Genomic DNA, 26,942 nt, shown 5'->3' with positions numbered 1-26,942 from the left:
ATCACTTTCTAGTGTAGTTTGGGCCTTAGGCATTTATTTTCTTTTATGGACAGCAGCCTAACAGCGTTTATTTCATTATTTTTGAACCTTTAATTACCATCTTTTGTGTTATCTAAGTTGATATGTACAATAACCGTTTGGTGTAGAAGCATTTTCCATTAATGGTTTATCTTTTAAGGCTTATCTCGTGATTCACTAGGCTGAAACTTACCATTAAATGTTTGCTAATTGTTTATAGGCTATGGTCTGGTTATATGGATGTGAACAATTGGTTCCATTAAGCTCCTAAGGTTCCTACTTCCTAGTAGTATTCCCAAGACTCCAGGCTTGCACCATACATGGCCTTAAACCACTTCAAAATTAAGAACCTACACACTCTTATATGACGTAGTGAAAATTTGATTCTATAAGTGGCATATGTGACTTCCGGAATTTAAAAGTGTAGGTAATTCACTAATGGAATAGGACAAGTCTCATGTCAAAGGGGAGGTCAAAAAACCTGAATTTCTCTTTAAAGCCAAGCTTGCAATGGCCCACGAAACATTCTTCAGCTTCAATTTTCCACCCTGACCAAAAGAAAAGTCACAAAAATAAGTTACAGATGTCAACAGGCCCTTCACTTTAGATTATCCGGAAAGAGAAATGTGCAGAGTTCATTAAACCACTAAATCCTTTTCTTGGTCAAAAGAATGTTAAAGAAAAGGAGAGAATACCGCAGAGAGCTCTAAATCATCATCACTATCTTCATCTTCTGACGACTCAGCAGCAATTGCATCATAAAACTCATCCTTCGAGTCAGGATCTTCAAATGGACCACTGACAATAGAGTCACTGGAAGTCTTTGAATGGACAATTGTGGTGGAAGAATCAAATTTGAGTGCAGGATTTGCTCCAAAATATTCTCTTAGACCTAAGAAATAAAGGAGATTTAACTCCAACAGGACTTCCAAATAGAAAAAATAGGAAGAATAAAAAGAACATGTTTGAATGGCTGCTGCCTTTTATTTACAAATAAATTATTCCGTACCCCGAACCTAACTACCAAAGCATGTTAGTTGCCTCCTATGCATTCAATTGGTTGCTTTAAATAAATGTAAACCATCCTGAATAGACTTCTTTAAATGAAGCATATGAAATCAAACAAAATGTTGACCAATACAGATGATGAAAACAATGTACTAGTTGCAGTCATAAGTTTGCATGTAAAGATAGCCACGAATAAAACTATAAGAACAAGAAAGAAATTTACATGCTCTCTGAAACTAGTTGCATATTTCTCGAACATAGATCATGGCCTCATAGTCTGACTTTTTTTTTGTCCTAAATATTGTTAGAACTTGGAATATAGATCATGGCCTCTGAAACTAGTTCCATATTTCTCGAACAAAATGTTGAACAATGCATGTCGCTAGGTGTCCATTGTTGTCAAACCAGTACGGATGGTTGCCTTATGTGATGGTTTCTAAGTGTGTATCTGTGCATATTCTAGCATTCCTGAAGCTTCATATTAAATTCTATCAATTTGCATATCTTTCCATACATTTATGTGATTTTATAGGATTTCCACCGAAATTTTAAACCAAGACGGAAACATTTCCATTTCCGTGGCAACCGAAACCAAAACTAAAACCAAAATTTAAAACCTTGATAATGAGTGCCTCCAATAAAAAGTAGGCTTTGTTTCGCAAATATCATGTGACATGGCATAAATCATCCACAGAGAAGTATGTATAATATAAGTTTCAAATGAAGTTGTTTGCGTATTGAGCATATATAGTTACTTGTTAGGAATGAAAATTCGTAAACCCACAACTAATTATGATGTTCCATAGTTATGTTGCAAGAAAACTAGACAACATGCACAATAATAGTTTTAAGCATTTATAGCTTTTATGAACGTAAAAAAGTCGAAGCAGAACCAACACTTTCCCAATGGCATCCACAACATTTAACCCTATATCACAGATTTCAGGCGTCGTTAAGATAAAAACATATATCTTATCAATCCCCTAAACCTGGAGTGTGAATCACCCAAGAAGCCATGCCCATTCTCATATTTTCTTGTCCAGGTATCATCAGTATTGTAGATAACATGCACCAAGTACTCACTAATGGAAGTAATATTATCTTTTAATTCTTCCAATGTTCCACAAAACACAAGTACACAATGAATATTGTTGAAGGTACTGACGAAGGCAAGAGAGATGCTATGGAGGAAAAGGAGGGTGCGAGTGGTACTGATGGAAGAAAAGGGGGTAGCGAGTAGTGCAAGTGGAGGATTAGGGTTAGGGTTTGGGGTTATGGCTGATTAGGGTTAGGGTTAGAGTTTTGGTTGATTAGGGTTAGGGTTTGATTTCTTCAAGTATGACATGCCCGATCTTCAAGCTTGAAGCTCTGATACCATGTTAGATAGCTACATAGTAGAAAGATAAAGAGAGAGATGATGAGAGAAGTGAGACACATAATGCGTGAGAGGAGAACAGCGTGAAGACAATCATACTCTCTCCACGCGAAAATATATTTATATCTAAGTGTGGAAAACAAAGACAAAAATACCCTTAATGAAGGGTGTGCGTCTAACAAATATCAACACAAATATAAAAAAATTAACAAACTTAATAACTTAAAGGTATATTATTCATCTCAGCAAGTGTAGATAGAGATAAATACCATGCATGATGTGCTCAGCAAATAGGTTAAAGCCCGTGAATGCACAACAAATATTTCCTTGGTGTGCAAGTGATTTATCAAGCATATGCAACATACATAATTTATAATTGTGTGCAAGTGATTTATCAAGCATATGCAACATACATAATTTATAATTGCTTCCTCCAAGAAAATATCACAAAAGAAAAATATTGTTCTCTCTTGAAATCAGGCCCTAAATCTTCCAACAGGATCTAGACATTATGTGATAAGTTAAAGATAAAGGTTATGTTGCTCAACCTGCAACTTGGCACAAGAAAGCATAAGGGATGGTCTCCTCAAACTTTGAGTAGTAGCGCGTCTTCCAACTACCCCAACTACTAGAGTGTATCTCCAAAATTAGTGTAACGAGGCATTTATCAGCATTTGGAGTTGACGATGGATTTAATCTTCTGATCTCCCAAGTTGAAGCTACAATACAATATCAGTACAAGTAAAGATATCACATAAGTTCAATGAAAGCCACAGTTATGTACCAAGATGAAAGTTACAACCACATCCAACGAATTGAAAGGCATAGGGCCATCTCCATCATCTCCAAAACCAGGCATCACAGTGATGTGTGAACGAAAAGAAACAAGGAATAAGTTTAAAAGACAGACTTCCAAATTAGATCCACTTTTCACTTTTTTTAGTTTTCAACAAGTAAAAAGAAATTCTTACGATTAATTTTTTCACGTCGATAGCCAGATCTGGTAGGCCGCTTCTTATGTACAGCTGGAAACTGTAAAATGGCTGCAACAATCAAATGTAAATGAGACCGAAAAACAAGAATCAAGTATTCTCTAACTAAATGCATTTAAATCAAATGTATAAGGTTTCAATCTCCATAAACCCCGCCATTTCAAAAAAAAAATCTCCATAAACCCTACGTGACCTGAAAGAAGGTGCATGCAGTTCACAAGGTTAGATGTTTTGATTGTTTGAAGCCAAGCAAATACGAAGAAAAACTAACATATGCTAAAAAGTGTAAAATATTTTTCACAATACAATACAGATTCCACGGTATTATATCGAGTTTAAATGTTAAATAATGGGTTACGGGACCTATAATTTTATGTAACTCTAAATGTACTGTGAATAGGATATGCTGTCAATCTTCATTAGATATAGATATTTTTGCTTCTATTATTCTGTAATCGTATATAACCGAACGGTTTCTCAGGAATAATACAATCTATCATGCCCAAATCAAGGTTTTCAAAGTTTGTACATATCAGAGCTCCAGGGTTCGATTCACGACCTTATTCGTGACTCATTTCTCGGCATTTGGCTTTCTAAAGACAGGTCTTGGTTCATTTGTTCATTCCCACAGTTACTACTTTTCACATCATCAGCGTTCAAGAATCTCAACTTTTGACTACTGTTCATACAAAAACTTCAGTGTCTGTATTGCGGGTCGCACATAGAATTTTGGTTGCCTCTTCAGGAATTTTGATAAATTTTGAGTATATAGATCTTTCCAAGGATACAAGGTTGCAGTTTTAGAAAACGGTGAATTCCGTTCGTCATCTTGATAGCTATCATTCAAGATTTGTTTCTATTATGAGCTGATACATTTCAAAGTGTTAGGGGAACTATAAATTTTCTTCAACATTTTGGGACTCTTTGACTGATTTTTCATTTAGAAGTTCTCTACAACACCATGTTGGCCTAAACTTTATCTACCTTCCATGAGTGACTTCATGAGTGACCATGCAGACAAGGGCACCGTCCTCTTGGCCCAAGGGACCTGAAGTTAAAAGGAAAATATATCTAACTCCCAAGAAAAGGACATGGAATGGTACAAAGCCCCTGCTACAAGAGGATTGACATGCTAATGCAACTTCATTTTTTATTTTTATTAAAAGGTCATTGAGACTTGCTGTAAGAGACCCAAAAATTGATAACTTAGAAAAGGTCAACATGCTCCCCCAATGTCAGCTGTGTGTAAGTATTCAAACAATACTTGCAGATCTCCCAAGATTCCAGGTGTTGAGGTTGGTCATCATAATTTAAGAACAAACGATTCTAAATTTGGTGTAGAAGTTATGGTTAATGAGCAATGATTTTATTGAGATTGACTTGCAAACCAGTTGCGGAATTTGGTGTAGAAGTTATGGATAATGATCAATGATTTTATTCAGATTGATTTGCAAACCAGTTGCAGAAAGAGGAAGTATATGAACATAGGAGCATGAAACCGAAATGTTTCCGTGTCGATGCCGACCGAAACCGATATTGAAATTTAAAACCTTGCTAACAGCTAGTAACAGACGTATGTGAGTCTCATTACTAAAACAAGGAGAGGCAGAGAAGGGCCACGAGCAGGTCTTTATTAGTCACTGCCGATTCGTATGTTCATTTGGGTGCCTCTGCTCAAGATGCCTTACCCATGACGGTCTATTGGTATGGGTCCTAATCGCTCGTCACGATCTAAAGATCGCCTTCTGTCGTATCGGTCGTCATCTATCCCCTCTGTCGCTTCGTTCGAATCGGTCGTCTACGATCGTGAACGGGCCCAAGGACTTCATCGGTCGCCACTGTCCAAGCTCTCTCTTCGGTCTCCTAGGGCGTCTCGGTCTACTTGCCTCTTGGCGTGCTCCTACCTTTCCTTTCCTTATCGAGGAGTGGCTAGCTCAGTTCGTGAGTCTAGTTCTGTTGATACTAGTTAACTTCACTAAAATGTATCTTATTAAAAGTTGCAGCAGGTAAAACTGACAACCTTTGAAGAGAATAACTATAGCAAAAAGAGTACTTACTGTATGTTCCATCTTGTCCACGAAACCACTGCCTAGAGAACACAAAATCGCTCTTTGAATGCCACCTGGAACTAGAACATCATTTATGGAAAAAATAAATCGGTGAACAAAACTATAAGATACTTCTGTCACAAACCTTAAACAGTGAAATTGAGCATTGCCAAAATAAAAATCCAAGACCATGAGTACATGAAAACATCAGATGCAGATTTATGTTAACAGACAAAATAACAGTTAAAAGCACATAGAAGGATATATCATGGAAAATACTATTTGGATGTAACAACGCCGGCTAATCTAATAAGTGCTAAGAGGGGCTAGCGCCATAAACACCCTTATTAGAGAGAAAAGATGTTCAACCATAAACGACCTGCTCAATAATCTTGCCCCGTTGGCCATAGAATCAGCACAACTCTTTCCTTCACGGAAAATGTGGGTAACAGTGGAAATAGATCGAGCAGTTGGTGTGCATCCACAACCCCTGACTCGATCCATCTTGACTAAACACAAGTATTCAATGGTGGCGGCCGAATCACCTTTCTTCTCTAGCCTATTCGTTATGAGAAGTTGAAGTCGGTCTTCATCGAATCCCATTTGTTTGTTCTATTAGAGATCCTTCCTCATCAAAGAAGAAACCAGCACTTAAGTAATGAATGAAGGCATGGTTCATCCACTAACAGAAGGCTAGGCTTTTGTAGATGTGAGAGAAGCTTCCCATTCCCACTCGGTGTTGGAATTCGAACCAACACCCAGTTCATGATTGTTTAGGGTGAACTGCGAAAATGGATCAAAGAAAAACGGAAGACCTCTACAAGCTTTTCTCCGATCCGATCTAACATGGCTCCTTTTCTACTAATAAAAGAGGGCAACACAGCACCTTCACTTAGAAAAGAAATCCAATCAAGGATTGAGAAACCAAAAGATCCAATGCACTACAATGATGGTACCAATCGTCACATAAGAAAGACTCAACTCCGGCATTCAAATTTCTTTCTAGGGTTTAACGGCGCCTAGCCTATGGAGTGTCAACAAGATCCTAGGGATTTTAGTGACCAGCTCTTCTCTTTTATAAGACCATTTTCTTGAAATAAAAGTGTTTCTCAATCATTCAATCACGAAAACATCAGATGTAGGTTTAAGTTAACAACAAAATAACAGGGTAAACGCACCAATAAGGATCATGTCATGGAAAATACTATTTGGATGTATCACATGCATATTATTCCCTTACAAGTTAAAAAATTTACGACAACTCTGGACCCTCCGGAATCCCAATAAGAAATCAGTCCACTAAATACTAAAAATTTAATAGTATGGAAGATGTTAAAGTATAAAAGATAAATAACGCCTTTCTCTAACAGCTTAAGCTTTTGGAGAAGTTGGTTAGTTAACATGGAATCATAGCCAAAGCTCTCAAGTTAAAACCTCCCGGATAGCAAAAATCCACATGCGACGGTCGGCCCAAAGTGGGACCACATGTGCCACGTGTTTGCCAAGTGGGCCACACGTGCGGGGGAGTGTTAAAGTATAAAAGATAAATAACGCCTTTCACTAACAGCTTAAGCTTTTGGACCAAAATGACCTTTTGGACCAATTCGCACCCAAAAAGTGACCAAAATACCCTCGAATTGGATCGCCTTTAAGGGGAAATTGTTAAAAATGGAAAGTCTTCGCGGTCAAACTTTGAAAATAGAAACTTTTTTTTTTAGTTGGCTCCATTGGATAAGGGAAATTAAACAGGGTCGGATGGGATCCCCTAGAAATGCCCGAAACGTCCTCGTTTTGCGAAATTTTCAATTCAAGTCAAACCCCTGAGAAATTCTATTTTTAGCAGCTTTTCCAAAATTTATGGAATCGCTCAAGATTTCTCAGACACAGCTCGGGGGTCAAACGGGACATATTGGAAATGACCAAAATACCTCCGTAGTGCAAAAATGGGTCAAAATGAGGGGAAAACCCTAAAAATCTTAAAAATAGCAGTTTTTCCCACTCGATTGGAAACTTGATTTTATATCTTCCGGAGGCCAAAGGAACCCCCTATAGACCTTTAGGATCGCGGATCAACTTCAGAGTTCCTACAACGAGGCGAAATCTACCATAAAATGCATGGATGCCTAATCCGAGGTGGAATGCGGATTCAAGACTTGATGCTACTGCCGAATCTGTTGGACCCGTGCTTAAGCTTAATCCCCAGCTTAAATGTCAAAGCATTCCCACAGACTGGAATGCTAGATTGGCGACTCTGTTAAAGTATAAAAGATAAACAACACCTTTCTCCAACAGCTTAAGCTTTTGGAGAAGTTGGAAAGTTAACATGGTATCAGAGCCAAAGGTCTCGAGTTCAAACCTCCCAGATAGCAAAAATCCACATGCGATGGTCAGCCCAAAGTGGGACCACATGTGCCACGTGTTTGCCAAGTGGGCCACACGTGCGGGGGAGGGTCAAAGTATAAAAGATAAACAACGCCTTTCTCCAACAACTTAAGCTTTTGGAGAAGTTGGTAAGTTAACAGAAAGAATTTGGCGAGTCTTTTTCCATCCATTCAATAAGCATATGTCCATGGGTTCTGTGCATTTTCTTTACCCTTGACTCACCCTTAGTAATTTAACTCGTCGACTCACGAGTTGACTAGGAGTATTAAACTAAAGTTGGGTTTGCTGTATAATGTGTGTTACTCTATCCCAGTAGGAAAGATTAAGGTTCTCTTTGATTAAAAAAATAACCATAGAAAAAGTTTCCTGCAAATCGTTTAGCGCATCAATCAGTGTCTCTAATTTATTTATTATTTTGATGGGTAGTGTCTCTGATTGTTTCCAACAAGCAATATAGAATATGTGACGTGCCTCTTTCCATAAGGAATATAGGATAAGACAACTTACTGAAACTTTTAAAAAAACAAGAATCCACCAAAAGTGCTTATAGTGCCAACACAAAATGTTTATAGCCAACATATTTCATAATTGGGATTAAAAAAATCATTCGAAGGCTATTAATTCAAAAGTTTACAAACAAAAACAAGAAAATTATGGATGATTATGTTGAACATTTTTTTTTTTTTGAATGGTATGTTGATCAATTTTTATTACTGAATATGGAAATATTTTAATAAAACTAAGATAATACAAATGAGAAATAAATGAAAAAAATGGAGTTTGTTTCTTATGTGGAACAGATATCAAATTTGACAAGAGACTCACAAAAGTTTCCCTGGTAATTTAAACAAATAATCCCAAGTTTACATTCATAGGAACAAGCTCTTCAAGGTAACAAGTACATGTAATTATAAACTATCATTCAAGCATATTGGATTAGTCACTAGTAACAATCACCAAATTGGCCCTAGGCAACAATAACATTACATATAATGCCCTAGAAATAACAAATTATGAAAATACCAATACTAATGCAATAGGAGAGATAATGCTTACAGATGCAGGAAACCATCATTGATTATCGTCTCTATATTTTTCTGTCATTACCATAAGCGTGTCTATTATAGATGTTGATCAATTGGCTTGGCATATGAGTTATTTCAATCCTAAGCATGGAAAGAAACATCAAGTATACAAAAATTAAATCGAAAAAGTGTTTTATGTCCACCATAAAAATATTGACATCAATAAAAGTTATATAAGCAAGGAAATATGGATATCATGATGAAACAGCCATGCAACAAGAAATGTAAAAGTATATATCCTTTGTTAAACAACATGAATATCATATCTGCAAACTTAATGGCCACATTAAACAAAATTACCCAGATAGGTATTTTGGGTCAAATGTCCCGTAGACAACATCATAGTGACCATTTACTGAATCTATTAATTCTAGGTCACCTGTCAACATATCCCACCTGCCAAAAAACAAACATTTCTTAGTGAATTGGGCAGTCTGGTCATGGCACATTAAACGTAGACTACACAACTTACTCATATCTTTGATTCCGATCAAGGCCGAGAACTACTTCGAAGACAGTATCCAAGCTTCCGTCCACAACACCAACTGCCTTCACAAGGACACCTTTATCGCCCTACAAAGAGCGAACAAGCCTCTAAAGAACTAATCATCTCAACATTCAACACAATGAAAATAAAAATAAAACAACAGGGCACTACATGAAAAATGGAAGGCCGGGTGAAAGACAAGAAGGATTGGCAATACATGAAAAATGGAAGGCCTGTGATAATCAAAGTGCACAACCATATTATATGGAAGCGTATATAATAACAACATATATAAAGCAAATCATATAGCTATAGTAGGTACCTTCGAGCTAGCCACATCCTCAAATATTCTAGTACCTAAGGAATGAAAAAAGCATCAGAAAGAACGAAATGACATTTTTTATAGATCAAAGATTTTGCAAAATAAGGCCATAAGTGAGTATCTTTCCACATTTTGATGATAGCCACATGGCATGGATTAGTGGATGAGTCGAAGACTTAAATTGTAAAACCAACAGTATATCAACCAAATAAGAAAATTCTATCAAATATTATCCATTAGCCAAATACCATTATAGTTCATAACAAATCTCCCACATGACCATTATATTGCTTTAGCTATGGGAAACAAAGAATAGCGGAAATGAAAAGAATAAAAGATATAGTAAATTCAAAGACATAAATTGTAAAACGAAAAGTATCTCAACCAAATAAGAAAATACTTATAAATATTATCCATTAGAAAAGTACCATTATAGTTCGTAAAAAATCCCCCACGTGATCATTATAATACCTTAGCTATGGGGAAACAAAGAGCAGCAAAAATGAAAAGAATACAAGACATAGTAAATTCAAAGGCATAAATGAATTTATGTCAAGACTATTAAATAACAATTAAGGTAACTGAATTAATGTTTTATGACTCTTGTTGTAACCTAGGGAGTCTTGATCAACGAAACATTTACCACATTGTATATTTTGTTCAAAGTCATGCAAAGTTTAAGTTGAGTTTTTATGGTGTGCACTGACATAGGTTGTATATCATTATTATGTCTCTTCTCCTTAGCAGAGGCATTTTTGTAATATTGTAAACATTACAATAAGAAAATAAAGTGAAGGCATGCCTCATGATGGAAGCATACCCTCCAAAAAACAATTTTCTCTCTTTCCCTTTTCTTTTCTTCTTATTTCATTAATATCTAGAATATAGTCAACTGCATGGCATCAAAACAGGATTAGATTCACTTTTCCCAAGATCTAGTCCATTTCTCTTCGTAAAGTTACATCAAGAAGTTCAAATAAGCCATCAAAGAGTGAAAGAAAAAAGCTCTCCCAAGACAAGATATGAGACATGTGCAAAGTGGTGAATCAAGAATTTAAGATCATCCTCAAGGTATTGTTAATGATTTTTATTTCAATTTTGTGGATTGGTGAAAAGGGTTATATAATGGAGATTTGAAAAATCGTAGATTCTAAAATTCAATGGAGTGGATCTGGAATACTTTGATTTAATGTTTCCATTAGAATTGTTTTCAAAGGATTTTCTCATGTATTAGCATCATTTTTTTTATGGTGAATCTTGTGGAAGTGGTTTAGGATGATTTGGATGAAGATAGAGGGTGCTGGAATTGATTTTCTGAGGCTATTATAATCATGGAAGTGACTTGTTTTTAATGTATCGTTTGTCTGAAATCAATTTTATTTTATTTTTTTACTGCAGATGATTTTATTAGAGAGGAATAAGGGGCCATTGACCGAGGAGGTCCGGATAACAATACAAAAGAAAAAAGATAAAATATTAAAATACAAAAAAATCAAGGTGGAGGAAAGTAAAAAATGGCTAGACTATCCCTCTGGGCTCCTGCTCTAGCCAAACGATCTGCCTCACTATTTGTCGATCTCCTAACATGGCAATAAGAGATATCGTAGTTTTCAGCACGATCCATGATCTCTTCAATAAAATGCACAAATCTCCACGGAGGGTGACTTTCATCCAAACATCTAATGACGTAGAGTCACCTTCCACTATTAGCTTATCCATGACTCCACTCTCCACCAACATAAAACCTTGAAGGACCGCTCTCCCCCTTGAGTGTCTAGTGCTTTCTTTTTCACTGGTTTTTCCTTATCCTTCTGTCTTCTATATGCTCTTACTTCTTATATTTATATACCGATGTATGACCATCTCAGTCCCTTTATCTATTAATGAAAAGTTGTGAACATTTAAAAAAAAAGATATTTGATGAAGCAAGAGTTCACAAAAGAAGAAATGGAGAGGAAGTAGTAGAAGAAGAAAGTAAGATAAGATTAAATGAATGGAAAGAGTTGTTTGTGTGGCTGGAAAACCAAACCTATGAACACTTTTATTGCTTGCTCAAAACCAAAAGTGGGCCCACAAGCCACTTAAGTGACTTGAACATGATATTACACAATGAAAACCTAAAAATACTCCTAACTATGTAAAACATAACCGCTACGAATATAAAATGATGGGATCCAACTATTGTTCCACAATAGTGACTTAAAAATTCTTGAAAACGAAGTGTGAATACGGTTACAGATGGGTCGGGACAATCCCAACCCATCGAAACCCTTTGAGTTTCATATGCAGGATTAACCAGCCAATATCTCAAATACTCTTCGCTGCTCTATTTGTTTTTAATGCCTTTAGGCAATAAAGCCAACTGTTGATAGTAATCAAGCTCCTCCCACTTCTGTTTACGAAGTCCAAAAAACTCATCATCTAAGAGATCCCTTTGACGCATTGAATCTCCCTGTGCAATTAATAAATACAAGCAAGATCATCACGTTGGGAGTAAGTTCTAGTTACTTCCTCCCATATTTAGTTTGATCCTGAGAAATAGATAGGTCCGACAAATTTTAGGTTCCATCAAATCGAGTAACCATGACATAACGGTGAGATTCTCACTTTCCAAGATTTTCTAACTTTCAATAAACATTTTTTTTTGGACTGAGACCGCTGACGATAATTTTTACTATTGAGTCTAATCGTAGTGATCATCAGACTTGGGTGGTCATTGTGACTCCTTCCCATAGTCGATACAACCTTCTGGCTAACTTTATTCTTTCTCCATTACGATTCAAGTCATAGATAATAACAATCACACTCCAAGAATTCCTCAAAAAAAAGAACAGAAAGAACCAACCTCAAAACTGGTTTTGATTTCTGCTGCATCCGAGTGTTGCTCTTCATCACAAAACCTAAGAAAACATCCATGGCATGCTTACGGAGCATTTGGATCTGACCGGAACCCACTTTGATAGCATGGTATATAGCAAAAATAAGATATTTGATATTTGAAGACGAAGCAAGATTTTAGACGAAGAGTAGAGGAGATGGAGAGCAAGGAGAAGACGAGAGGAAGGGAAGATAAAATGGGGGGAAAGAGTTGTGAAGAGACGAAGAGGAGAAAAGGAGAAGGGAAAGACTTGTTCGTGAGGTTGGAAAACCAAACCCACAAACACTTCTCTGATTTGTGCAAAGCCCAAAGTGGCCCACAAGTCCCTTAGGTGACCTGTGGACCCACATAATATTACACAATAAAAACCCAAAAATGCCTCTACCATTATAAAACACAACATATGTGAACATAAAATGATGGGTTCCATCTATTCTTCTACAATATTGACTTCAATTTTTTTGAGAAAGGTGTGAATACGGCTGTAGATGGGTTGGGCCAGTGCAGAACTCCAGATCAGTCAAGGCTCAAACAGCCCATCACGTTAATGTCAGGCAGGCCAGACCAAACTTCATACCTTCCATTCAAAACTAGACCCACACGAATCTGTTAACAGGCCAAAGGTCTAGGCCAAACCAAGCATGGGTCGGGCCAGACCCAATAGCCCATTGGGTGGCCAGGCCTATTTGCTTCACTATGTGTGAAGTTCCCAATTAGAAGGACGAATCTTTTTGAATCAAGGGCATGAATCTCACAAAATGAGAGTGCAAATCTATCGAGACAGGAGGATGAATCTGTAAAGATGGGAGAACAAATAGGCCAAACTCTAGTTAACAACTTGGGTATGAAAGCAGTCCTAGCTGGAAGAATCTGGCTTGAAGGACCCCTAACTGGACCATCAAAAATTGAAAGGACATGCAACAATTGGTAGATAAAAAACCGCCAGAAATACAATAAATCGTGTTCACAACTACATGACACAAATGTTCTGTGTATTTCTCAAGCCAATAATCAACCATGAGCACCTCAATGCCTAATGATCCACGGTTTATAACATAAAAAAGCACAATCTCAGAGGAGAAAAAAATGGTTGTAAGAAGAATATCGATAAAAAAATGTTGTAAGACGAATATCCTAGAGAAAGTGTTACGAACCCGAATCGGTTCGTAACGTGATTGATCTTCTTAGAGAGAAGATCAGCCTCTTGATCCACTTCGAGGGAAGGATCAATCCTCCTTTGTGCAAAAAGACACATTTCTAATAAGATTTCTTTATTCCCCTTTCCATTACAGTAGCATGTGCTTACATAAAGCACTCCAAGATAAACATAGAAAGATCTTATGATAAATATAAAAATTACAAAATAAAGATTATACTAATCTAAATTAGTATCCTAACCTATCAAGCTACTAAATATATCATATCTGATCTTATTCTCTAAAATAAGAAAATAATTTATTCCATTCTAAATGGAACCCACCCATCTAGGCATGTATCATTCCACCCCTCTTGAAATCAACCTTGTCCTCAAGGTTGGAGATTACGAATTGGATGGTGAAAAATGAAATCATGTGTCCCTTTCTTCCTCTCTTCGTCTTGTAATTAGTCATCATTACGAATGTCATCATCAAGAGTTTATGACGCTCCATTTTAAAACTGTTATCATCGGGCCTTTGTCAAAGCTCTTTCGTTGCGTTTTTTTGGAATGGTTTAGATGGTGATGCACGAATGGTTGTGGGCGAGGATCTTTACGTTGGCGTTGGACTGGCAGAGATGATTGACGGATTTTTCGGCGATGAACTCGACGACGCTGAAAATCAACGACGACTTTCTTCAGTGGTTTCTTCGGTTTTTCTTCCATCTCTTTTCTTTCTCCGTTCTTTTCTCCTCTTTTCCTTTTTCGTCTTTTCTTTTTCATCGGGCAAGACTTATCGATCACCATGTCGATCTTGTTCAAGCCTTCCACAAATTGTCGTTGCCATTCCATCATTTCCCAAAGGAGTGCTTTGATCTTTTGAAGATCTCCACGCATGGGTTCGCAACACTCCGAAGACGTAGCCATGGCGCAAGATCGACCGCTCTGATACCAATTGTTACCAACCCGAATCGGTTCGTAACGTGATTGATCTTTTTAGAGGGAAGATCAGCCTCTTGATCCACTTCAAGGGAAGGATCAATCCTTCTTTGTGCAAAAAGACACAATTTCTAATAAGATTTCTTCATCCCCTTTTCCATTACAGTAGCATGTGCTTATATAAAGCACTCCAAGATAAACATAAAAAGATCTAGAAAGATCTTATGATAAATATAAAAATTACAAAATAACGATTATACTAATCTAAATTAGTATCATAATCTATCAAGCTACTAAATATATCAGATCTTACTAGATCTGATCTTATTATCTAAAATAAGAAAGTAATTTATTCCATTCTAAATGGAACCCATCTAGGCATGTATCAGAATGCATACAAATCCTAAGATTATGGAGATCGGTCTGTAATAGAATGTACAAAATCTTCCAATTTATACTTTCCCTTTGTAAGATTTTAATATGGCTTCTTCCAATCTTCCCACTAGAAAATGAAGGTATGTATAACCAACAATTGGCACTTGGAAGATAACAAAACACCATACAGGCTATAATGTTCAAGTCCATCATCACTAAATGAACTACATCCTATTATGCATGTTTTTTCAAGGAAAGTATCCAGCCACTTTGCCACAACCTCATCATGCTGAATAAGATTTTAAGAACATACAAAAGGGGATGACCAAAATACTAAGTAGAACATTCTAGGATGTGCATGCACGTTGTTGGATATAAGGATACATTTGTAAGAGAATGAATGTCTTCCATGTGATATTTTTCCATGTAATGAAAACAGATGACAGTCCATGTACAGTATTTTATGGTATGTATCAGTGTTGATGTCATTAAACAATAATAATGCCGATGGTAAAGTTATAAAGTGTTAAGAATATAAGAAAGATCCACAACAATAGAGTTAAACTAGAATACCGTTTACAGTACGGATACATTTCCATTGATGTGCTTCCGTTGCATCTGTAACATCCCCTTCAAAATATCCATCTGGTTGGGCATTACTTCCTAGATTTGAGGACTGGCGCAGAAGAGTCTCTGGACCTATAATTTTTGACAAGGTTCGTATCATGAAAGTAGATGCTCAAAGAAATTCAAGGGGCAGCATATATCACAATGCCAACAACGAAGAATGTGTATATGTTCTATAGGTGTAATTGCACATTCAAGCAAGCAGAAGTATGCTACCATGTTATATATTTACAAAGACATCCCCGCATGCACACGTGTGCAAGAATCTTTCTAATGTACATGCACACAAAATCTAAAAGTATTCACAAAGTCAATTCGGCTTGGGTTTTCGAATGAAGGGGAATAAGATCCAAGTCTTTCGTGATAAAAGAAGGGAGGAAAAAGAAATAACATTGCGATAGGTACAAACCTGCTCTGATTCCATGAAAGCATTAGAATAACATGTAGAAATCATGGGAAAGGTGAGCAAAAGAGAAAGTCGTACACGAATTGGTGTATTCATCTCAATCGTATCATTTGAGGGGTACATATGTTGCATATATAAACAAGAAATAAAAGATAAAACTGCAAGTATGCCCCTACATATGGATAGTCTAACAAGTTCCACCAAAAAAGATCCATTAATATCATACCATAACTCATTAAATCCCTAATTGAATCAAAAAACCTGATTTAACAGCTCTATTATGTCCTAATCAAGCTTTTAAATTTTGGTTTCGGAATGTGTTTCGGTCCTCACCGAAATTTCAAAAATTTCGGACGAAATCCAACGAAATCAAATAAAGTATAATTTTATATCGTACAAAATTTCAGCTGAAAAAATATTAAATAATCAATAAATCCCAGATTTTTTGGTAAAATCCCTTAAATTTCGGACCGAAATGGTTCGAAATTTGAGGAAAACGGAATTTCAACCGAAATTTCGATCGAAATAATGTAACGTTTCAGGTTATATCAATTTCGATTTCGTTATTGACCGGAATCCGAAATTTCGGATTTTGGACCGAAATTTAAAACCTTGGTCCTAATTATAAAAGAAAAGAATGTTCAAAACCTACATACAACTTTCTAAAATAATTTCATTCCCAATCGGGCAATCTACCATTCATAATTTTTCTGCAGTATGGCCACCAGAACCCACTTAAACCTAATGTAAAATTCAAGCAAAAGAGTCAAAGTTCCTATAAATCATAAAGAAACAACCCTCCAAAATTTAGACCAAACAAAGACCTAATGATTTTTAAAACTCCAACTAGAAAGAGAAAACATTATGCACATTTTTTCAAAATAGACCTAACAAAAGGCTAAGCTCATCTCAAAAATATCATTATTTCCCATAAATAGAAACAGTCAAACACCTAAATTTTAAGGAAAAAAATGAAGCTATACAACATGATAAACCAGGGTTTCCTTTTGAGTTACTTTACAAGATGCAATTATGGGCTCTATTGACTCTAAAAGATAAAATTTCAACAAATACAACAAGCCTCCATGAAAAAGAAACTTCACTTGCATGATTTTGCTCTGTCTCTTCCTTTCCTAGTCGCTTAGAGTTAGAAATCATATGAGACCTTAGTTGTCAATGTCTCTTCCTTTCCTAGTCGCTTAGAGTTAGAAATCATATGAGACCTTAGTTGTCAATTCCCTTCCGTTCTGACATGAAGTTTTAGGGGTGCAAGTTTGGCCCTGTCAGCCCTGACCCGCCCTGAGCCCGAACAGGGACAGGGCTGGATTTTCCAACCCTGAGGGATGGTCAGGTTTCATTTTTTTAGACCCCGACTCAGGTCGGGTCGGGTTCTGGGTTAATGCCTCGGGTACCCTGACCCGGCCCGACCCTAAGTCTTCTATTATAGAATTGAACCATCTATGCATGTTTCTTTTGCTAATGTTTTCTATTATCTTGGATTGATGTTTCTTTATATTATTATTAATAATTGTCTCTGTTGCCCCGTCAAGTTGTTGAATTCATACCGTCTTATTTTGTTCCCTTTCTCTGTTTATTGATCATTTTGTTCTATATGATAAGTGGTTGCTTTATTTTTGGCACTCTTAACAGGTATTTGCACTAGGGTCAATTAGGGCCGGCCCGGCCCTGCCCAATCAAGGCCAATCAGGGCGGGCTAGGGCCAGCACTGAGCTCTGTAGGACGGGCCATGGGTTGAGGTTTTTCGGCCCTGACTCAGGGTCAGGGCTGAGATAATGGATCCAGGGTTGGGCTAGGGTTTTGAAAAACCCGACCCTGTTGCAGCCCTATGAAGTTTCAAATTCTGGAACATAAAATCGATCAAAACTTTTCAGTTGGAATTCTGAAAGTTTTGACCGGATTCCAATGTCCTGGAAGTTCTGGTCCGAACACCACGTTCTAGTCGGAATCAACTAAAAGACGCTGTTTTCCATTTCTGCCCCTCAAATGTTATTGTTTTATAACTGTTGAGGGGATTTGACTATAATTTATCCCGCTCAATCAAATGGGAAGGTCAAAACACATCGAAACCCCCTCTTTTGCATTAATTTGAGTTTTTATAACTTTCCAAAAACCGGAGGTTTCAGACAACCATTTCCAGTCAGATTTTCGTGCAAGCTCTTAATAGATCCAGGATTCCATTGCATTCCACACCGGCCAACCTATTTAAACTGAATTCTGATTTTGATATTAAGCTCATTAAGAGTGAATTCCATAGCACATACATTTGTTAGCGGTTCTAAGTAGTAAAATGTGTGTCTATTTGTTAAATTTGGTTGGTGTGTGCAATGGTTTCTTGCATATATTTTTAAAAAAATTCAAATTGTGAAGCAACTCTTCTGAAACGAAACACCAAAATGTTCCAATCCCAAAAAAAAAAGGGGAACACTCACCATAATCGAATTGACAACAAAGATTGAGACCAAATCTTGGAGACAAAAAGTGCCTCCAAATATTAGAAAAAAATAATTGTGAATTCACCTCTTCCGATCCGTATAAGCTTTTTCGCATATCGCCTCACCCGGGGACGGTGTCCTTCAAGATTGATCCTTCCACAAAGAAATAACAAAACTAAAGTGATACTAAATTATTAAAAAGGTGGCAAATTGAAATTCTACAAGATAAAATATCATCAAGTTAATGTGAGAAACAGCTAAGAAGTAAGAACCCTTCTCTTGTATACATTTATGAAACTAAGCATACTCAGTCTCAGAGGTTAGCTTGTGTCGGCTTCTTCCTCTTGAGAGTTCATACTCAGCCTGTTAAGAATAGAGCATGATAATTAGATAGAATATCATCGGAAACCCTAAAAGAGAAATTTCTTAACAAGAAAAAGACAATAAATTGAGTTTCAGCAATAGGCATCTTCATTTGTATACATTATATTAGAGTACAGATAATATATTTGATATCTTTGACAATTTTAAGTACCAAATAGATTGTTTAAAGTTGTTATTTGACTAGAACATCTAGCTTATCAAACAAAACTCGTGAAGGTGCCAATTATGTAGTAGTAATCTTGAGCTAAACATGGTTTTGGTTGCGAATTGTCAATGCAAAATAAATGAATATGGTCTTCTAAAAAAAACAACCTCCTAGATGCTTATGCTACTACTAAATAAAATTTATACCTGTTGCTTGGCCTGATCAAATGCTTCCATCCACTTTCGTGCTTCGCCTGCCGTACCACAAGCAATCTTGCAAGAATATAGTGATAAATTAAATATTTGCATCAATATAAATCCATTTGAGTCAAATACTAAACCAAGGCATCCCAGATTTTCATTGACGACAGAAAACACCCAACTTACATTAAATAACAATCATATAAATGGGAAGAAACAAAAAAAATAAAGGCAAATAGATAAATAGGATGAAAGCAAATGATGATGTTTAGAAATGAAACGATAGCATTTTTAATGGTAAACTAAAAATCTTGGTCAGACAATTAAGTCTATTATTATTGAGGTCATGGGACGTGCATCGAAAATGTAATATTTTTCTGGTCATCACCTTCATTATATCATCTCTGATTGGGTGACAGGTTGTCTCCCTTGCAGAATGGCTGAAGCTTTATTTCAATGGGAGTTGCAATGTGAATCTCGCTCACGGCGACAAAGTGAGGAGGGATGGATTTGGCGGTACCCTATTGGATCCAACTGGTAATTTTATCTTAACTTTTCCAAAACCCTGTGGTGACATTTATGCAATCAAGGTGGAGGTCATGGCAGTCAGATCTGATTTGATGCTGCTCAAGCAAGGCGACATCCATTTGGATCGAAGGAGACACCTTTACTATCATTCATTAGCTTGATAAGAAGTCCCCTCTCCCATGCAAGTTTAAATCTCTCTTTATGGAGATGCATTATTTATTATAGAGTTAGGATGAGTATCGTTGTTCCCATATTCATCGGGAAGGGAATGGGTTAGCTGATAAGTTAGCAAACTTTGGAGGAATTTGAACAAATTTACGAGTTTGGAATGATATGCCGCCATTATAGTTGATTTTGTCCTTTTGGGGGGGTTGAGTCTACGCTGCCCTTCTAGTTGTTATTGCATTTTTGCCTTCTTCTAATAAAATTTCACATGTTCAGGAAAAAAAAGCAGATGACACTAGGCAGAACATGAAAGAGACTTTCAAAAGGTGATTCAGATTGAAATACATCTTTCTATAAAAGCAACAAGACATAAGATTTTTTTATTTTTTTGTGAACGATAAACGACAAGACATAAGATAGAAATCTTATTATTCCAATACAGTTGCTTGGGAGCTCCATTCCTGAAGAAGATTGCTTGCAAGGAAACTAGTAAACACGATAGTGGAAATGTTTCTTCTTGATGATGAGGATCCAATAAACAATCCAAGCATGTATGAACTACTTCCCAAATTCCTTAAACATGAACAGGGCAATAAATTCTAACTTTTGATTTATCAGTCCGTTTATTAAGAAAAGTTCTAGGTGGACATCTCTTTCCGTATCCGATCACAAGATACATGAATTCATATGTATTAACAGAAATAGTTGCTGAGACATCTTGAAATGTGCAGATGCAGATCGGTCTGGATGCTCATAGTCAACCACAATTGGACAGACAAACAGGACATGACAGGTCAAGCACGAGGAACAATGCTACCTGGACACACTGATTTTTTTTTAGTTTGCTGAAGAGTCAACAATTATGGACACACGTAAATATATATATATATATATATATATATATATATATATATATATATAAAGAGAGAGAGAGAGAGAGAGAGAGAGGGAGACCTCTAGAAAACTGTCTAGATTAAAACAAGGAAGAAAGGATCTAAGATTTATCTAACCTACCACATCTTCCCCTCATCATCACGTAATGAATCTTCCACGCGTCTATAGTGGGTCTCTAGGGACATCGCTTCCTTCGAATTCACCCCTTTCACAAGTACTCTCTTATCTTTCAGCAGCCTCCTTGTCTTGCTTTGCATGCAGAAATCTCTGGTGTTTATTTCACAACAAATCAGTTTGATCTTCCGCCATTCCTGGCAACGAAAAACCTGTGCCATTGTGATCCCCATATTGGAGGCATGGACATTTGGAACCCGTGTCAAGTGTCAAGGTAACACTGACAAGAAACATCAACCACGGACTTAGGACTTAGGAATCGAGCAGAATTGACCAATGAATGCGCCTCAACATACCACCAGTGACCAGTGCCATCCATGGAATAGTAAACTGAAGGTGTCGAGAAAAATAATGAAGATTTGATGTGAAAATTAGGGGTGTGCATTATTCGGATTTAACCGAATAACCAAACCAAACCAAATTTTTTTGGTCGGTTCGGTTCGGTTTGGTTTTTCCCTTATTCGGTTCGGTTTCGGTGGGTAAAAGAGTTGAAATTCGGTTTTCGGTTTTTGTAGCGGTTAGTTCGGAAAATAATTCAGGTTAACCGAACTAACCGGAATATAGTTTTAACATATAAACTAATAAACTATGTAACAAATATTGGACCTGGGACAGCCCCAACACTATTCAGTTATGGACGTATAAGGGTTGTACCGAGGAAAAATACACTTAATTTTTTTTCTGTAAATAAAAGACTAAAAAATCTATTCGAATCTTCGAGAGACTCTAGGGTTTTTTTTACACGATTTTTGCTCTCTCTCTCTCTCTCTCTCTCTCTCTCTCTCTCTCTCTCTCTCTCTCTCTCTCTCTCTCTCTCTCTCTCTCTCTCCGGGATACGGAGTCGGCGGGCGAGAAGTCCGGGATCCATCAACCATTCAAGTATTCAACCCTAATCCGGCGAGAAGAAACTTTCAGGTAAATCCCAATCCGTTGATTTATGAAGAAGGGAAATAGGGAATCACTTCATCAGCATCTTAAGGGAATCTGAAACCCTAATTTTGCCATTTCATAAAGAAAATATAAGGGGGTTTTATTGGATTTTATTTTTCCATTGAAGGATGGTTCTTAATCTTAAGATAGGGCATCTTAACTTAAGGGAATCTGAAACCCTAATATTGGGTCTCAGATTGAGGAGCTGTTATTGCGTTGTTTGATTTTGCAAGAATCTGAAACCCTAATGTTGGGAATCTGAAACCCTAATGTTGGGAATCTGAAACCAGTTGATGTATATATATACAGAAAATATCAAATGTCTGGTTGTTCGGTTATAACCGAACTAACTGAACTAACCGGAAAATTATTACGGTTCGGTTACTTTAGGTCCACACAAAATTCAGTTACCGTTTCGGTTAGTGATTTTCACTAACATAAATGGCCATTTCGGTTTAAAAAAATGGCCATTTCGGTTAGGTTATAACCGAATAACCAGCCCTAGTGAAAATAAAGGTGTTATCAGCTTTTAAATAAAAAATAAAGACCATCTAAGAATATATTAAGGAAAAGAGCAGGGTCATTTCTTGCTTTGCAAGTTTTGGTCCTTTTGGACCTAATTTTCCCCTTCTGTAGATCCCTTCTTTTTATATTTACTTTTTTATTTATTTTAATTGTTTTTTGTTATTCTTCGCTTTCCTTTGGGCTGATCTCATCTCTTATCTCTCTATATATCCATCCACTCAATGCAAATCTTTCTGATTTCAGTAAAAAATAAAAATACTCCACTACACAAATCTACTTGGTTTTTGTGTAAATGCTAAAACAAATATCACAAGAACTAGTAATAGGATTGCTGACTTCCCAAATGGAAAGCAAGAAAATCCTTAACAAAGTGAAATTCATCTTCTAGTTACTAAAACAACTTGTAGGAAAGAAAATCCTTACAAAGTGATTTTTTTTTTTTCTTGAATGGTTACAAAGTGAAATTTATCTTCCCGTTACTAAAACTACTTGTAGGAAATAAACAAAATAAGTATAATGTTCACTTACTTCTCCTTTTTTTGTCTCGTCCAACCGGTTGTAAAATCTCAGAACATAAACATCCTAGGTAAAAATAGATACACAATTAGCTTCTCTCTTGCATTCTCTGGATTAAAAAGAATAAAAAGTAAAAGACCAAACTCCTACCCAAAGAAAAGTTACTCTTTCTCTCCTACTAAAAGAAAGGGAACATAGAACTAGGTTGTTACCCCATGATCCACCTTCCTGCGTCCTAGCTCCTCCACCATAAGAGTGTGGCCAACAACCCCTTTCCTGATGGGTTTCTGTAGTAAGAGAAAGTGATAGAAGTATCAAGTGATCAATCAATTGAAAGTGTTTCCATGTACTCGACGACACAAATTTAGCCAAAATACTAATTAACTCATGGTATCAAACCTCCCAACTTAAAACCAAAAAAATCTTCCGAAACAAAGAAGAAATCATAGTGTATACAAATCTCACAGACATCTGATAAGAAAAATCAGCAGCACTAACGAAAAAATATACAAAAAAATTATAGTTATATTATATAACAAACACGTGTATGTTGTTGAGGACTTGAGGGTTGACTCTAAAATAGCCCAAGTAACAATATTTCTTAATTATTCTATTAGTAGTTTCATGGCTAACTGATAATTAGTTCATTGCCCTTGTATGCCATTTCTATGAAATTATATCTTTAGTTTTATGGCCCATGGGCAATATTATCCAGTCTTTGTAATTTTGCAAAATAATATATTAGAAGTAATACCAGAAGGTAGGATAAAGGTAGACAAGGAAAGAAAGCATGCTTAGGCAAGAGCATTTCAAGGAGTGCTTGCTTCATCGTGGTACCAAGTCCCAACTCCCAACTTTTTATGTCACATAATTAGGGCATTCCTCTGATGCAAGACAAAATGAAAAAGCTAGTTAGCTCTAACATAAAGAGTGACCTGACATTAAAATGATGGGTAAGGCCGCCCTTAATTGCACTGCTTTACTAGCCAGGCTAAATTTTCACTTACAGGGTTCTTTCAGGATGCAACAATAAGCACCAAAGAGATGGAATGACATTGGTGCATTGTAAATAGGAAAAACTAAGTGAGCCAGTGTAGTGAATGGTTAAGGCATTAATTGTGTCATGGTGGGGTTAAGCATGCTATATAGGTTAGAATGAAAAATTAATGCATCTATACATACCTGGTACTGTTTAACTTTAATCCCTCCTTGAGTCGATCATTTTTCACTCGAGTTCATTCGGGCCAGCATTCTTCATTTTTTTATTGGTAAGCTGGGATCGAACCCGAGACCATAAGGTCGAGAAACATAGCCTCAACCATTGAGCTACAGGCCCAAGCCCTGTTTTAGCAACAGCATTCTGTTATTTAGTAGCATTCTTGATCCTTTTGGAGGGGTTTATTTTCTTGTCTTTTTCTGGTGCGGCCTTTCCTGGCTAACAGTAGATTTCGATGATATTCTCTTTGTCATGTTTATTAACGTTACTACCTACTCCCAAAATAAATAAAAGAAGAAGAACTCTGAGAGACAGTGGCCAACGTCAAACATGCCGATGGTAATTCCTATGAGTTGCGTGTCACATTTTACCCTCATGAACACATGTTTTTCCTACCGTTACATTTTATGACTCCAAGACCATTTCCAAATTGAGGGAAAAGAGAGGAAATTAGCATGTGTTAATGTGATTACCAAAAAACTTGAGGTACTTTAAGATTCAGTTTGTGAGATAGTGAAGGTCACACTGATGGGATTTGAAGACTTGAAGTTGAAAATTGAAAAGTTAAAAAGGTTGAAGAATAGAATAACAGAGTACATACAAGTTACCATCTGTTTTTTTCTTTTTTTACTCTTTTTTTTCCTAGTTCACGGAATTAAGCCTCTAGCTCAGTTTCAAAGTCTTTGATTTTTAACCTAGAAGTCGGGGGGTTCAATATCAGCTTACCTACCCCCCCCCCCCCCCAAGCTGGAGAATATCCCAATTTGCTCTCCTAGGTTTTAATCCTCTTTTCCACGTGGAAAAAGTTGGTATTACCAATCATAACATGAGAACTGCAATGCAATCGGGAAAAAAATTGTAAGATCCCACCCGAAATTATTTTACAATCGAATTAATTTTTCTAACCCTAATACGTAGATTACCCCTGATTTTCCTTGTTTTACCATATAGATTCTTTGCACATTAGGTCTTAACAATATGCCATATCGAAATTCAACAAGAGAAATCGAGTAGAGATAAGGAAAATCCAAGGAAAACCTAAGAAGAAAAATTTTACATAAAAGAAACAAATGAGGAGAAAACTTACAATGCCGGGATTCTCATGAGGGTCTCTCTTGTACATCTCGACATATTTTCCCCTGAGGAAGAGGAAACGGAGATGGCAAAATTCATGGCCTATGGTATTGGATCCGATGTGATAAACCCATCCGAAGTACTCGAACCCTCTCTCTTCCGACCCGTTCTCGGACCCTTCTCTGTCCGATCCTTCGCTGGTATTCGTCTTGGATGACATTAAAAGCTCCTCTGCAGGACCTTTTCGAGAAGAATCCAAAGTAAATCGAAGAAAAAGATGTTTCTTCCCCTAGAAATTCTCGATCAGATCTGCAGAGAGAGAGAGAGAGAGAGAGAGATTTAAGAAGGCAAATTACAAATGGAACCGCCACTCCTGTTTTAGGCAAGTACACGAAATCTCATTTTTTAATTTTTTATGTTTTCTTTTGAAGGCCAGAGCCGCGTGACGAAAATGGCCTCGTATCCCTCTCCAAATTACTTTTTTGTATAATGGGAGATAACTATGCAGACGTCTTCTTTTGATAGATACACACCCCTGAAGGTTGTGAGAAATTCTATATTAGGGGCTCACTATGAAACACTGGGTCCCACCTTTGATTGATCCAAAACGTCTATTTAAAATACTTTGGATTTCCTGTGGTTCAAAATCCACCAGATCATCCAATAATGTGTATTTTTGTCGCTGAATGTCAAACCTGCCCTATCTACACGTGGGTGTAGCCTCCTTGCCGACTTGTGTTTTTTGGCCAATTCTTCGGAATTGTAAATCAATTCCCAAAAAGAAAAAGAGGCTGTCTTTATCAAATATGAAGAAGTGCTAAATTATCAATTCCTTTTCTCGGTGCACCAATAAATGGACATGCCCCCAATAAATGTCAATACAAGGGATTAGTCAATGTTTTCAGACGAGGGTTCGCTGGCATGGCCCCACCGTGGATCTCTTGTGTGGTTTGCACTCTGCATTCTCAATTAAGGTGGATCGACATGTAATTATGGTGACCATCAAAGGTGGACCCACCAAATGGACGGTGCAGATTTCACATCGATGATCTAATCATCAATATGACCAGCACACCTTAACCACTCCTCGTATAAAATTAGTTTCCGGGAAAATTATCTGTTTCCCTGAAACCCTAGCAAAAGAGTACGAATAAACAAAAAGCCAATCAATCAAGAGAATTATCATATGGATTGTGGAGTAAGATCCAAATTATGACTCACGTTGTAAGAGGTTTCCATGATTTTAATTTATTATCTCTAGCAATAGCTCAGAACAGCATGAAACAAGCAGGTTCAAGGATAAGATATTATAAAGAAAGCGGCTTTTATTCTGCTTCATAAAAGACAATTATTGGGCCCTCTTATGCCACATTTACATGATCGGATCAGTTGCTCCGAAATGGCATAGGGCCGGTCAGATGCCATTGAGATTTGAGAACACCCATTCAAATAAAAAAAATGGGGAAATCAGAGGGATTCAACGGGCAGCCAGCTTAATGTCGTTTTCCTATAGGAAAGTGATATATCTGCCCCAATATTTTACCTGGGACAGCCATATCTATGACTGCAGAGGGGCTGATGTAATTCACGTGGGAGGGATTCAACGGCCAAATTTATCATTTCCGTTCTTATAACAATGAGAGAAATGATACTATGATAAC

The 26,942-nt window shown here is 36.8% G+C and overlaps 1 protein-coding gene across 3 annotated transcripts in view; it reads right to left on the bottom strand.

Moving 5' to 3' along the window:
- Window positions 1-25,639, bottom strand: part of LOC143879500 (ENHANCED DISEASE RESISTANCE protein (DUF1336)) — a 43,777-nt gene extending 18,138 nt beyond the window's left edge. Inside the window, exons 1-16 of one of the 3 annotated variants that reach the window (XM_077381922.1) lie at window positions 24,174-24,310; window positions 23,746-23,875; window positions 23,204-23,278; window positions 23,004-23,057; window positions 19,266-19,331; window positions 18,838-18,893; window positions 18,616-18,683; window positions 15,618-15,743; window positions 9,718-9,752; window positions 9,381-9,481; window positions 9,209-9,304; window positions 5,451-5,521; window positions 3,373-3,444; window positions 2,950-3,120; window positions 714-910; window positions 500-566 (exon numbers count right to left, since the gene is read on the bottom strand). In XM_077381922.1, the coding sequence (XP_077238037.1) occupies window positions 500-566; window positions 714-910; window positions 2,950-3,120; window positions 3,373-3,444; window positions 5,451-5,521; window positions 9,209-9,304; window positions 9,381-9,481; window positions 9,718-9,752; window positions 15,618-15,743; window positions 18,616-18,683; window positions 18,838-18,893; window positions 19,266-19,331; window positions 23,004-23,057; window positions 23,204-23,278; window positions 23,746-23,820 (1,330 nt within the window). In that variant the 5' untranslated portion in view covers window positions 23,821-23,875; window positions 24,174-24,310. Of the gene's footprint in view, window positions 1-499; window positions 567-713; window positions 911-2,949; window positions 3,121-3,372; window positions 3,445-5,450; window positions 5,522-9,208; window positions 9,305-9,380; window positions 9,482-9,717; window positions 9,753-15,617; window positions 15,744-18,615; window positions 18,684-18,837; window positions 18,894-19,265; window positions 19,332-23,003; window positions 23,058-23,203; window positions 23,279-23,745; window positions 23,876-24,173; window positions 24,311-25,294 lie in introns of those variants that run through there. The other 2 variants (XM_077381919.1, XM_077381920.1) reach the window with 2 other exon arrangements.
- Between the last annotated feature and the right edge of the window lie 1,303 nt (window positions 25,640-26,942).

Source organism: Tasmannia lanceolata, unplaced genomic scaffold (genome assembly GCF_043159265.1).
Source record: "Tasmannia lanceolata isolate RefF3 unplaced genomic scaffold, GAP_Taslan_0.1 ptg000006l, whole genome shotgun sequence".
NCBI classification, from domain to species: domain Eukaryota; kingdom Viridiplantae; phylum Streptophyta; class Magnoliopsida; order Canellales; family Winteraceae; genus Tasmannia; species Tasmannia lanceolata.
Note: the sequence above shows the minus strand (reverse complement) of the source record. Positions and strands in the feature narration are given on the sequence as shown.